This window comes from Ranitomeya imitator, chromosome 3 (assembly GCF_032444005.1).
Source record: "Ranitomeya imitator isolate aRanImi1 chromosome 3, aRanImi1.pri, whole genome shotgun sequence".
Lineage (NCBI taxonomy): Eukaryota > Metazoa > Chordata > Amphibia > Anura > Dendrobatidae > Ranitomeya > Ranitomeya imitator.
In genome coordinates, this window is record NC_091284.1 from 586,801,978 (window position 1) to 586,817,151 (window position 15,174).

Below are 15,174 nucleotides of genomic sequence, written 5' to 3' on the forward strand. Positions count from 1 at the left end.
CCATGTGCGCTGGTACACCGGGTATAATGGACCCATATGCACTGGTACCCCGGGTATAACGGACCCCTGTGCGCTGGTACATCGGGTGCAACGAACCCGTGTGCACTGGTACACCAGGTATAACGGACCCGTGTGCGCTGGTACACCGGATCCAACGGACCCATGTGTGCTGGTACACTGGATCCATGTGCGCTGGTACACCGGGTATAACGGACCCATATGCACTGGTACCCCGGGTATAACGGACCCATGTGCTCTGGTACACCCCGGGTATAACGGATCCATGTGTGCTGGTTCCCTGGGTATAATGGATCCATGTGCACTGGTACACAAGGTATATTCGATCCATGCACATGGGCATATTATACACTCGTCTAAATAAGAAACTTTTGAGAGCACTGCTATATTACTCATAGACTTTACTACAGTAAGGAACAAGCCAAAACAACCAAAAACATCAATTGTCAAGGAATACCAAGCAAGGAATATATAATAAAAGTTTCTTTATTAGATAAAAGTGGCAAAAATATTACATAAAAACAATGTGCACGTATGAGGCCAAAAAAAATTGTATACCATTAAGATAACATATACATATAACAACCAGATAGAAAACGGCAGACCCAACTGCCCATTATTAAGATTTTATAAATAAATGGGGTGCGCAGTAAGGGGACATGGCGACCCTTAAAGGTATATTACATTTTTATTGTATTCCTTGTGCCCTTCTTTTTTTTTGCAAGTTGATTGTGGCACTCCATTTCAATTGTTATTTGATCAACATATATTAATCACATTAGTTGGTTCTTTTATTCCTAGCACATGCACGTTAAGTGACTATCAATTGTGACACTTTTTTTATCGTTTCTTCTAACTTATTGGTTTCTGTATTTTATATTGCACAATTGAGGAATATTATATAACCTTTATTTATAAAATCTTAATAATGGGCAATTGGGTCTGCCGTTTTCCATCTGGTTTTTATATGTATATGTTACAGTATCTTAATGGTAACAATTTTTTTGTCCTTATATGCGCAGATTGTTTTTTATGTAATATTATCCATTTCCTATATATATATATATCCATCCATCTGTCTATAGCCGTGCAGTGCTGCATGTGTATCTTAGAGCAGGATTTCAGTACTGGGTGGAGAGACTCTGCCATCTGCAGACCATTCCCTTATATCACAGCGTTACATTTACCCAAATGTACAAAAACGTGCACATACCTGGAAAAACAATGTTACTTTATTTAGCTGGTAATCTGGTTTTAATCCTTAATTAGAACATTTTCAGCTCATCTTTTGACAGATTTAATGAGAGTGGTTGTCTTAAGTACTGGAATCTTGAATTTGTTGTTTTTTTGCTCGGTGGATAAAATGAAATATAGAATAAAATAACACATAAAAACATTTTATGCAACAGTACAGTCTGCATTTGTTCATACATCACCCATACAGTAGTCACACGTCGTATAAATAAGACACTTATATAACATGCACGTATAAAAATAGAAGCATACCACAACGCTGCTTCATCTATAGATACCTAGTGGTTACTGCGAACCAATCTGCACCAAAAAGGTTGTGAAATACACAGGGACCAAGTACACAAGTGTGGGGAGTCTGTGAACGTATTCAATCCTCCTACTAGAGACCCCATGAAGTGTAATGAGAAGCCCCTAAATCTCCAACTGTCACCATCATCAGTCTTAGTTTGGGGAAAGCCATTTGGGTAGAGGTCCAGGAACCTGGAAGGAGCGACCATCTTGCATGGAGGATCCAGTCCAAATAAGAATTCTTCCCAATAGAGAATCCTTCTGGTCTCGGTGCTGGAGATGGGAGCAGAGCAAGCAACCAAGGCACCCAACGTCATATCATGAGTAATAACGACTTTTGTGTCCTGATGATACAGTTAATGGAAGGGTCACTGATGAAAGGGAAGATACCTCCCAATAAAGACTATGTGACAGGAAGAGTCTATACAGGATAATCATGGAGAGCGACTGAGACAAGATGACTCCCACAGTGATCACCTAGTGAAGAAAACACCAGAAGTTAGTGAGACATCGATACAGGTGATTATTGCTAAAATTAGGACCAATTATTAGAGGAAATAAGAAACGCATAATAAATAGACCAATGAGCGGTCATAGTGCGCGGTTTTGGAGATAAAAAGGTTGCCTTCCATTTCTGAAGTACAGGGGCATGTTCTTTACCTAAGAGGTCCAGCATTAAGTTTCCACTGCTGCACACGGCATCCGTTACTGGTACAGCGCTTATGTCATGTAGACAACACGGCAGCCAATAAGTGGGCGCAGCGGCTCTAAGTGGGGCGCTCAGTCTACAAAGGGTAGAGTCTGAGCTCGCTAATTGGCTGCTGCGCTGTTAATGAGATGTAAGCGCTGCAGTCAATCTCAGGCACAGGGATCAGTGGCAGTAATATAGCGCTGGACCTGGGGAAGGCGAGTCATGCATTTTTTTCTTTTAACAAACTGCGGGTGGGGACTAGCATTTTCTGAAAGGAGACAATCCCTTTAAAAAGCATTAAACTCTTTATAGGAACAGATTTTATTAAGGGTTTTGTAGGGGGGGGGGGGGGGGTTGCAAACAACAAGACGTAGTGCTCACCTTCTCTCTCTGATACTCTTTAAAGAAGTATGAGACGGCAACAAAACATGGGTGGCACAAGAACCACAAGAAACAACCCTAAAAATGAACACAGATATTACTCATTTACATTTTAAAGCAACACAAAGAATAAAATGCTCACAGGAAATAATTGGATAGGCCAAAATTGCATTATATTGTGCCATTTTTGTAATGTGCCCACAATGTTTTCCTGATGGATCTTACAGCTCAGCAAAATGAAGTGAATGACACCCGCTCATTCAGAATGAAAAATGTGAAGGTGCTAAACGAATCATGATCCCATAATGAGACTCATACCTTGGCAAATGTAATGTAGAATTGGCGTTTCATCGTGCTCCTCTCCACGGTGATAATCTGGTACAGACCACAGGCCAGAGATGCGGCTAAACAAACTTTCATAGCAATCAGGAGGAGGCCGGCCAGGCTCTGATGGGCATGGTAACTGTGGTGATCGGTGTCTTCAAACTGCTCCCAAACCAGAAGGATGACCTGCACCAAACATGCAGAAGAGAAGGGATATACTTATATAATGTAACGTAATATCACACACAGAGGAACCGCACCACTAACCCACAGACCTGAGCAATAACGGCAATCACAGCGATCCCAGTGGAGGTTGGTGTGGAATCCCACTGAAGAGGTCTTCCTTGTGACTTCTTCATTCTGCTTAGAGTCCATCCAATGCACAGGCTGAGGAGCAAATATAACATCTGGACCTCGGAGGCAATGTCACATACTAGAACAGAAATGGAAGACAAGTGTAACATGTGCAATACCTTTTTGTTCAAGGTTGAATCATGATGTCCAAACTATGGTGAGCACGAGTCAGAGCCTGGCTGCTGGATCATACCCAAGTACAGTGGGGCAAAAAAGTATTTAGTCAGTCAGCAATAGTGCAAGTTCCACCACTTAAAAAGATGAGAGGCGTCTGTAATTTACATCATAGGTAGACCTCAACTATGGGAGACAAACTGAGAAAAAAAAATCCAGAAAATCACATTGTCTGTTTTTTTTATCATTTTATTTGCATATTATGGAGGAAAATAAGTATTTGGTCAGAAACAAAATTTCATCTCAATACTTTGTAATATATCCTTTGTTGGCAATGACAGAGGTCAAACGTTTTCTGTAAGTCTTCACAAGGTTGCCACACACTGTTGTTGGTATGTTGGCCCATTCCTCCATGCAGATCTCCTCTAGAGCAGTGATGTTTTTGGCTTTTCGCTTGGCAACACGGACTTTCAACTCCCTCCAAAGGTTTTCTATAGGGTTGAGATCTGGAGACTGGCTAGGCCACTCCAGGACCTTGAAATGCTTCTTACGAAGCCACTCCTTTGTTGCCCTGGCGGTGTGCTTTGGATCATTGTCATGTTGAAAGACCCATCCACGTTTCATCTTCAATGCCCTTGCTGATGGAAGGAGGTTTGCACTCAAAATCTCACGATACATGGCCCCATTCATTCTTTCATGTACCCGGATCAGTCGTCCTGGCCCCTTTGCAGAGAAACAGCCCCAAAGCATGATGTTTCCACCACCATGCTTTACAGTAGGTATGGTGTTTGATGGATGCAACTCAGTATTCTTTTTCCTCCAAACACGACAAGTTGTGTTTCTACCAAACAGTTCCAGTTTGGTTTCATCAGACCATAGGACATTCTCCCAAAACTCCTCTGGATCATCCAAATGCTCTCTAGCAAACTTCAGACGGGCCCGGACATGTACTGGCTTAAGAAGTGGGACACGTCTGGCACTGCAGGATCTGAGTCCATGGTGGCGTAGTGTGTTACTTATGGTAGGCCTTGTTACATTGGTCCCAGCTCTCTGCAGTTCATTCACTAGGTCCCCCCGCGTGGTTCTGGGATTTTTGCTCACCGTTCTTGTGATCATTCTGACCCCTCGGGGTGGGATTTTGCGTGGAGCCCCAGATCGAGGGAGATTATCAATGGTCTTGTATGTCTTCCATTTTCTAATTATTGCTCCCACTGTTGATTTCTTCACTCCAAGCTGGTTGGCTATTGCAGATTCAGTCTTCCCAGCCTGGTGCAGGGCTACAATTTTGTTTCTGGTGTCCTTTGACAGCTCTTTGATCTTCACCATAGTGGAGTTTGGAGTCAGACTGTTTGAGGGTGTGCACATGTGTCTTTTTATACTGATAACAATTTTAAACAGGTGCCATTACTACAGGTAATGAGTGGAGGAAAGAGGAGACTCTTAAAGAAGAAGTTACAGGTCTGTGAGAGCCAGAAATCTTGATTGTTTTTTTCTGACCAAATACTTATTTTCCACCCTAATATGCAAATAAAATGTTAAAAAAACAGACAATGTGATTTTCTGGATCTTTTTCTCAGTTTGTCTCCCATAGTTGAAGTCTACCTATGATGTAAGTTACAGACGCCTCTCATCTTTTTAAGTGGTGGAACTTGCACTATTGCTGACTGACTAAATACTTTTTTGCCCCATTGTATGTACTTCTAGGACATGCTGGAGCGCTTCAGAGACTACCTAGATGGAAAAGCCATCGGGAGACGTGAGGAGTCAGATGCAGTCCCCGGCCAGCTTCTCCCTGCACTTCTCATCAGGTCTCTCATGTGTGCACATAGGGAGAGATCTGTCAGTCACCAGCAAATGGATGGGGAAAATCCAACCAGGGACCACATCAGATTCATCTTCTCTCCCCCTACAGTCCCTGGACCGATTTTCAAACTAAGTTTTCTCTGAAACATTGCAGTATTTCATAGAAATACATCCCTGGCTGCAGTCGTGTGTCCAGTCTCAGATTCATGCTGTCCTTGGTATGGGAAACATGAATCGGCTGAGAGGTTCCCTTAAATTAACATGAAGAGGTACTGAAAACAAAATCTACTATATAATTGTCTAAGGGTCCCTTCCGTCTGTCTGTCTGTCTTTCTGTCACGGATATTCATTGGTCGCGGCCTCTGTCTGTCATGGAAATCCAAGTCGCTGATTGGTTGCGGCAAAACAGCCACGACCAATCAGCGACGGGCACAGTCCGGAAGAAAATGGCCGCTCCTTCCTCCCTGCAGTCAGTGCCCGGCGCCCGCATACTCCCCTCCAGTCACCGCTCACACAGGGTTAATGCCGGCGGTAACGGACCGCTTTATGCGGCGGGTAACGCACTCCATAACCGCTGCTATTAACCCTGTGTGTCCCCAACCTTTTACTATTGATGCTGCCTATGCGGCATCAATAGTAAAAAAATGTAATGTTAAAAATAATAAAAAACCCTGCTATTCTCACCCTCCATCGTCCGATGATGCGCTCGCGCCGGCCGCCATCTTCCGTTCCCGGCGATGCATTGCGAAATTACCCAGAAGACTTAGCGGTCTCACGAGACCGCTAAGTCATCTGGGTAATATCGCAATGCATCCTGGGAACGGAAGATGGCGGCAGCTGCGCGCGTATCGCTGGATCCCAGGGGTGAGTATATAACTTTTTTATTTTAATTATTTTTTTTTAACAGGGATATGGTGCCCACACTGCTGTATATTATGTGGGCTGTGTTAGATACTATGTGGGCTGTGTGATATACTCCATGGACTGTGGAATATACTGCGTGGGCTGTGTTATATACTACGTGGCCGCTATATACTGCGTGGGCTGTGCTATATACTGCGTGGCTGCTATATACTGCGTGGCTGCTATATACTGCGTGGCTGCTATATACTGCGTGGCTGCTATATACTGCGTGGCCGCTATATACTGCGTGGCCGCTATATACTGCGTGGCCGCTATATACTGCGTGGCCGCTATATACTGCGTGGCCGCTATATACTGCGTGGCCGCTATATACTGCGTGGCCTGTGTTATATACTGCGTGGCCTGTGTTATATACTGCGTGGCCTGTGTTATATACTGCGTGGCCTGTGTTATATACTGCGTGGCCTGTGTTATATACTGCGTGGCCTGTGTTATATACTGCGTGGCCTGTGTTATATACTGCGTGGCCTGTGTTATATACTGCGTGGCCTGTGTTATATACTGCGTGGCCTGTGTTATATACTGCGTGGCCTGTGTTATATACTGCGTGGCCTGTGTTATATACTGCGTGGCCTGTGTTATATACTGCGTGGCCTGTGTTATATACTGCGTGGCCTGTGTTATATACTGCGTGGCCTGTGTTATATACTGCGTGGCCTGTGTTATATACTGCGTGGCCTGTGTTATATACTGCGTGGCCTGTGTTATATACTGCGTGGCCTGTGTTATATACTGCGTGGCCTGTGTTATATACTGCGTGGCCTGTGTTATATACTGCGTGGCCTGTGTTATATACTGCGTGGCCTGTGTTATATACTGCGTGGCCTGTGTTATATACTGCGTGGCCTGTGTTATATACTGCGTGGCCTGTGTTATATACTGCGTGGCCTGTGTTATATACTGCGTGGCCTGTGTTATATACTGCGTGGCCTGTGTTATATACTGCGTGGCCTGTGTTATATACTGCGTGGCCTGTGTTATATACTGCGTGGCCTGTGTTATATACTGCGTGGCTGCTATATACATACATACATATTCTAGAATAGCCGATGCGTTAGATTCGGGCCACCATCTAGTATAAAAATAATTATAAATATTCAACAGCACTCCCTTTTTTTTCACATATTCACACCCTAATGTTCCCCTTTTTTCATATCCTATCCCCATTTCCAATAAGTCTTAGGCCTCTTTCACACTTCAGTTGTTTGGCGTCAGTCACTACCGACATAGTGATGGATTGACGGATCCGTCACAATTGTTGAGAAAACGGTGCTAACGGATCCGTTTTTTGATGGATCCGTTACTTGGGGGGGTTGTCTGGGAAAAGTATCTACTTTTTGGAGCATGCGCAATTTAAAAAACGGATTGGGGCGACGGATCCGCCGAAAAAACGGTTGCCCTACTAGAAATGCTATTACTTATGATGATAGTTACCTTTATTGTCATCACTGCTCTCTCTCTCTCTCTATATATATATATCTCATACAAATATATATATCTACTATATAATTGTCTAAGGGTCACTTTCGTCTTTCTGTCTGTCCTTCTGTCTGTCTGTCACGGTTATTCATGATATTCATTGGTCGCGGCCTCTGTCTGTCATGGAAATACAAGTCGCTGATTGTTCATGGCAAAACAGCCACGACCAATCAGCGACGGGCACAGTCCGGAAGAAAATGGCCGCTCCTTCCTCCCTGCAGTCAGTGCCCGGCGCCCGCATACTCCCCTCCAGTCACCGCTCACACAGGGTTAATGCCGGCGGTAACGGACCGCTTTATGCGGCGGGTAACGCACTCCATAACCGCTGCTATTAACCCTGTGTGTCCCCAACCTTTTACTATTGATGCTGCCTATGCGGCATCAATAGTAAAAAAATGTAATGTTAAAAATAATAAAAAACCCTGCTATTCTCACCCTCCATCGTCCGATGATGCGCTCGCGCCGGCCGCCATCTTCCGTTCCTGGCGATGCATTGCGAAATTACCCAGAAGACTTAGCGGTCTCACGAGACCGCTAAGTCATCTGGGTAATATCGCAATGCATCCTGGGAACGGAAGATGGCGGCAGCTGCGCGCGTATCGCTGGATCCCAGGGGTGAGTATATAACTTTTTTATTTTAATTATTTTTTTTTAACAGGGATATGGTGCCCACACTGCTGTATATTATGTGGGCTGTGTTAGATACTATGTGGGCTGTGTGATATACTCCATGGACTGTGGAATATACTGCGTGGGCTGTGTTATATACTACGTGGCCGCTATATACTGCGTGGGCTGTGCTATATACTGCGTGGCCGCTATATACTGCGTGGCCGCTATATACTGCGTGGCCGCTATATACTGCGTGGCCGCTATATACTGCGTGGCCGCTATATACTGCGTGGCCGCTATATACTGCGTGGCCGCTATATACTGCGTGGCCGCTATATACTGCGTGGCCGCTATATACTGCGTGGCCGCTATATACTGCGTGGCCGCTATATACTGCGTGGCCGCTATATACTGCGTGGCTGCTATATACTGCGTGGCTGCTATATACTGCGTGGCTGCTATATACTGCGTGGCCTGTGTTATATACTGCGTGGCCTGTGTTATATACTGCGTGGCCTGTGTTATATACTGCGTGGCCTGTGTTATATACTGCGTGGCCTGTGTTATATACTGCGTGGCCTGTGTTATATACTGCGTGGCCTGTGTTATATACTGCGTGGCCTGTGTTATATACTGCGTGGCCTGTGTTATATACTGCGTGGCCTGTGTTATATACTGCGTGGCCTGTGTTATATACTGCGTGGCCTGTGTTATATACTGCGTGGCCTGTGTTATATACTGCGTGGCCTGTGTTATATACTGCGTGGCCTGTGTTATATACTGCGTGGCCTGTGTTATATACTGCGTGGCTGCTATATACTACATGGCTCCTATATACTATGTGGCTGCTATATACATACATACATATTCTAGAATAGCCGATGCGTTAGATTCGGGCCACCATCTAGTATAAAAATAATTATAAATATTCAACAGCACTCCCTTTTTTTTCACATATTCACACCCTAATGTTCCCCTTTTTTCATATCCTATCCCCATTTCCAATAAGTCTTAGGCCTCTTTCACACTTCAGTTGTTTGGCGTCAGTCACTACCGACATAGTGATGGATTGACGGATCCGTCACAATTGTTGAGAAAACGGTGCTAACGGATCCGTTTTTTGATGGATCCGTTACTTGGGGGGTTGTCTGGGAAAAGTATCTACTTTTTGGAGCATGCGCAATTTAAAAAACGGATTGGGGCGACGGATCCGCCGAAAAAACGGTTGCCCTACTAGAAATGCTATTACTTATGATGATAGTTACCTTCATTGTCATCACTGCTCTCTCTCTCTCTCTCTATATATATATATCTCATACAAATATATATATCTACTATATAATTGTCTAAGGGTCACTTTCGTCTTTCTGTCTGTCCTTCTGTCTGTCTGTCACGGTTATTCATGATATTCATTGGTCGCGGCCTCTGTCTGTCATGGAAATACAAGTCGCTGATTGTTCATGGCAAAACAGCCACGACCAATCAGCGACGGGCACAGTCCGGCGGCAACATGGCCGCTCCTTCCTCCCCGCAGTCAGTGCCCGCTCCGTACTCCCCTCCAGTCAGCGCTCACACAGGGTTAATGGCAGCGTTGACTGCGGTGTAACATACTTGGTTAACGCTGCTATTAACCCTGTGTGACCAACTTTTTACTATTCATGCCGCCTATGCAGCATCAATAGTAAAAAGATCTAATGTTAAAAATAATTAAAAAAATAAAAAATCGTTAAATACTCCCCGGTACGTCGGCCCCCGGTTCAAGAACCGTTCTTTCACCGCTACTCGCGACGCCCCGGTGACCGCTCCATGCATTGTGGTCTCGCGAGATGATGACGTAGCGGTCTCGCAAGATCGCTATGTCATCATCTCGCGAGACCGCAATGCACTCTTGGGACCGGAGCGCGCGAGGAGCGTCGGTAACCGCTTCGATCCGGGGGCCAACAGAGGGCGAGTATATCACTATTTTTTATTTTAATTCTTTTTTTTTTAACAGGGATATGGTGCCCACATTGCTATATAGTGCGTGGGCTGTGCAATCTACTGCGCGGGCTGTGCAATCTACTGCGCGGGCTGTGCTATATATTCCGTGGGCTGTGCTATATATTCCGTGGGCTATGCTATATACTACGTGGCTGGCCACGAACAATCAGCGACAGGCGCAGTCCGAATCCTGTGCATCCAATGTATTATTCTAAAATCTTCATAAATAAACTACATACATATTCTAGAATACCCGATGCGTTATAATCGGGCTACCATCTAATCTATATATATAATTGTCTAAGGGTTTTTCTGTTTGTCTGTCCTGGAAATCCTGCGTCTCTGATTGGTCGAGGCCGCCAGGCCTCGACCAATCAGCGACGGGCACAGCATGGCGACGATGTCATAAAGGTTGCCTCGACCAATCAGCGATGGGCACAGTCTGCCGCAAATTCTGGAATCATCATTGTCCATATACTACGGGCACATGCATATTCTAGAATACCCGATGCGTTAGAATCGGGCCACAATCTAGTCTACTATATAATTGTCTAAGGGTCACTTCCGTCTTTCTGTCTGTCTTTCTGTCTGTAACGGAAATCTCAAGTCGCTGATTGGTCGTGGCTGTTTTGCCGCGACCAATCAGCGACAAGCACAGTCCGGCGGCAAAATGGCAGCTCCTTACTCCCCGCAGTCAGCGCTCACACAGGGTTAATGGCAGTGTTAGCGGACCGCGTTATGCATCGGTGTAACGCACTCAGTTAACGCTGCTATTTAACCCTGTGTGACCAACTTTTTACTATTGATGCTGCCTATGCAGCATCAATAGTAAAATGATCTAATGTTAAAAATAATAAAAAATCATTATATACTCACCGTCCGTCGGCCCTTCGGATCCAGAACAGGCCTTTCTCGCTCCTCGCGACGCTCCGGTGACCACTCCATGCATTGCAATCTCGCGAGATGAAGACGTAGCGTTCTTGTGAGACCGTTACGTCATCATTTCGCGAGACCGCAATGCACTCTTGGACCGGACCGCGCGAGAAGAATCGGTAAATGCTTCGCCTGGATCTGGGGGCCAATGGAAGGTGAGTATATAACTATTTTTTATTTTCATTTTTTTTTTGTTTTTTTTTAACGGGGATATGATGCCCACATTGCTATACACTACGCGGGCTGTGCTATACGCTACGCGGGCAGTGACGTAGTGGGCTGTGCCATCTATGTACACCGTGGGCTGTGCTATGTACACCGTGGGCTGTGCTATGTACACCGTGGGCTGTGCTATGTACACCGTGGGCTGTGTAATGTACACCGTGGGCTGTGCTATGTACTACGTGGGCTGTGCTATGTACTACGTGGGCTGTGCTATGTACTACGTGGGCTGTGCTATGTACTACGTGGGCTGTGCTATGTACGACGTGGGCTGTGCTATGTACGACGTGGGCTGTGCTATGTACTACGTGGCTGTGCTATGTACTACGTGGCTGTGCTATGTACTACGTGGCTGTGCTATGTACTACGAGGCTGCGCTATTTACTGCGTGGCTGTGCTATTTACTGCGTAGCTGTGCTATGTACTACGTGGCTGTGCTATGTACTGCGTGGCTGTGCTATGCACTGCGTGGCCGGCTGCGAACAATCAGCGACAGGTGCAGTCCGGCGCGAATTGGCGCGGGATTTGAACCACGCTTCGCTAATTGGTCGCGGTTGGCCGAATCCTGTGTATTCAATGTATTATTCTAAAATCTTCATAAATAAACTACATACATATTCTAGAATACCCGATGCGTTAGAATCGGGCCACCATCTAGTCTACTATATAATTGTCTAAGGGTCACTTCCGTCTGTCTGTCTGTCCTTCTGTCATGGTTATTCATTCGCTGATTGGTCTCGGCAGCTGCCTGTCATGGCTGCTGCGACCAATCAGCGACGGGCACAGTCCGATTAGTCCCTCCCCTACACTCACTGCCCGGTGCCCGCTCCATAATCCCCTCCACTCACAGGGTTAATGGCAGCGGTAACGGACCGCGGTGTAACGCACTCCGTTACCGCTGCTATTAACCCTGTGTGTCCCCAACTATTTACTATTGATGCTGCCCATGCGACCAATCAGTGACGCGGGATTTCGGTTACAGACAAACAGACCCTTAGACATATATATATATATATATATATGTCTAAGGGTCTGTTTGTCTGTAACCGAAATCCCGCGTCACTGATTGGTCGAGGCCGGCCGGGCGCGACCAATCAGCGTTCATAAATAAACTACATACATATACTAGAACTAGAATAACATGAAGGACAGTCTGTGAGGGAGAGAATAAAAATTTTCCCCGTTTTTAAGTTTATCATATGGTAAAATAAATGGTGCCTTTGAAAACTATAAGTCATCCTGTACAAAACAAACTGTCATACAGCGATAAATGACTAAAAAAGTTTTGACTCTTAAAATAAAGACAGAAGAAGAACAATGGCAGTTTGTCCAATGGGTTAAAACAAATGTAAGCACCAATGTTTACATGAATACTAGATGGTGGCCCGATTCTAACACATCAGGTATCTACTATATAATTGTCTAAGGCTACGTCATCATCTCGCGAGACCGCTATGCACTCTTCAGACCGGAGCGCGCGAGAAGCGTCGGTAACCGCTTCAATCCGGGGGCCAACGGAGGGTGAGTATGTAACTATTTTTTATTTTAATTCTTTTTTTTTTTAACAGGGATATGGTGCCCACATTGCTATAGACTTCGTGGGCTGTGCAATACATTACGTGGGCTGCGCAATACACTACGTGGGCTGCGCAATACACTACGTGGGCTGCGCAATACACAATGTGAGCTGCGCAATATACAACGTGAGCTGCGCAATATACAACGTGAGCTGCGCAATATACAACGTGAGCTGCGCAATATACTACGTGGGTTGCGCAATATACTACGGGGGCTGCGCAATCTACTACGTGGGCTGCGCAATCTACTATGTGGGCTGTGCTATACACTACGCATACATATTCTAGAATACCCGATGCGTTAGAATCGGGCTACAATCTAGTCTACTACATAATCGTCTAATTCTGTCTGTTTTTCTGTAACGGAAATCTCGTGTCGCTGATTGGTCTCGCCAGCTGCCCACGAACAATCAGTGACAGGCGCAGTCCGGTCGCAAATTGGCGAGGGATTTGAACCACGCTTCGCTGATAATGTATATATATTTTACCAGGAAAATCCTGTGTATTCATTGCATTATTATGGGGCAGCACGGTGGCGCAGTGGTTAGCACTGCGGCCTTGCAGCGCTGGGGTCCTGGGTTCTAATCCCACCCAGGACAACATCTGCAAAGAGTTTGTATGTTCTCTCCGTGTTTGCGTGGGTTTCCTCCGGGCACTCCGGTTTCCTCCCACATTCCAAAGACATACTGATAGGGATTCTAGATTGTGAGCCCCATCGGGGACAGTGATGATAATTTGTGCAAAACTGTAAAGCGCTGCGGAATATGTTAGCGCTATATAAAAATAAAGATTATTATTATTATTATTATTCTTAAATCTTCATAAATAAACTACATATTATATATATATCTTGAAAAAATTAAGAGACCACCACATCAAAACCCTGTCATGGGCATCCGAATCTCCAGACCTGAACCCCATTGAAAACCTATGGAATGTAATCAAGAGGATGATGGATAGTCACAAGCCTTCAAAGAAGAACTGCTTACATTTTTGCTCCAGAAGCAGTGTGAAAGACTGGTGGAAAGCATGCCAAGACGCATCAAAGCTGTGATTAAAAATCATGGTTATTCCACAAAATATTGATTAATGAACTCTTCCCGAGTTAAAACATTAGTATTGTTGTTTCTAAATGATTATGGACTTGTTTTCTCTGCATTATTTGGGGTCTGAAAGCACTGTTTTTTTTGTAATTTTGACCATTTCTCCTTTTCAGAAAAAAAAAAAAAAAATACAACATTTATTGCTGGGAAATACGCAGACATGTCAGAAGTTTACAGAATAAATGAACAATTTACATCTTACTCAAAAATATACCGTTAAAGAGAAAAGTCAGAGAAACTGAACATTTTGCAGTGATCTCTCAATTTTTGCCAGAGCTGTATATTTGTGTATATATTGTATATTATATATAAATATATATATATATATATATATATATATATATATATATATATATATATATATATATATATATATATATATATATATATATATATATTACAATTTGGAACCATTTGAGAAGAGGATGGAAAAAAAAAAAATGCTGACCTACCCAATATTATCCTATTAAAAGACACAAACTGAGGCTGCAGTCACACTAGCGTATGGCATCCAATGCGGTCTGCTACTGACACTGGGCTCCAGCTCTACTGTGAACGTGATCTTCCATTGCCGGCGTCTGTGGTACTCACACTGCACTGGGATGACATCTGAGCGCAGCCCGATGTTTTGCACGTACCCAAAGACTTGTATGGGTGCGTGCCATCTGATAAACACTGCCAATTGCAGCATGCAGTGATTTTTTTTATCAAGCCGTCTGGGTATGGGAATATAAAAACTCTAGTTGGCACTGCTCCATAATAATACATTGGAGTGAGTGCCATCCAAAGCTAGGTGGTGCAGGAGAACATCCCAGGCCATAGCTGGTATACTGGGCGGTGAGAACATGGTCGGGGTACTGGATTCCTGAACTGCACCACGTGTCATTTACTTATTTTACACACCTATAGGGTCACATAAATTAGTAAAATACATTGCTGTTGCCATTGTAATGCTCACACTCTGCCAAACTGCCAATAAGAGGCGCTCCTTTACCGTCCTTGGCATACCTGGAAAAAAAAAAAAAAAAGAGAAATTGGTGGAAATAAAAAAATAATACCGTAACTACTTCACCCAATCAAATAAAGGAAAAAAAAAAAAACGACTTGTGATAATTAC

General features: G+C 44.4%; 1 protein-coding gene across 2 annotated transcripts in view; it reads right to left on the reverse strand.

Moving 5' to 3' along the window:
- Positions 1 to 1,230: 1,230 nt before the first annotated feature.
- Positions 1,231 to 15,174, reverse strand: part of GPR180 (G protein-coupled receptor 180) — a 32,291-nt gene continuing 18,347 nt past the window's right edge. For both annotated transcript variants that reach the window (XM_069758045.1, XM_069758046.1), the window contains exons 5-9: positions 15,016 to 15,065; positions 3,232 to 3,389; positions 2,951 to 3,142; positions 2,633 to 2,710; positions 1,231 to 2,037 (exon numbers count right to left, since the gene is read on the reverse strand). In XM_069758045.1, the coding sequence (XP_069614146.1) occupies positions 1,879 to 2,037; positions 2,633 to 2,710; positions 2,951 to 3,142; positions 3,232 to 3,389; positions 15,016 to 15,065 (637 nt within the window). In that variant the 3' untranslated portion in view covers positions 1,231 to 1,878. The remainder of the gene's footprint in view (positions 2,038 to 2,632; positions 2,711 to 2,950; positions 3,143 to 3,231; positions 3,390 to 15,015; positions 15,066 to 15,174) is intronic.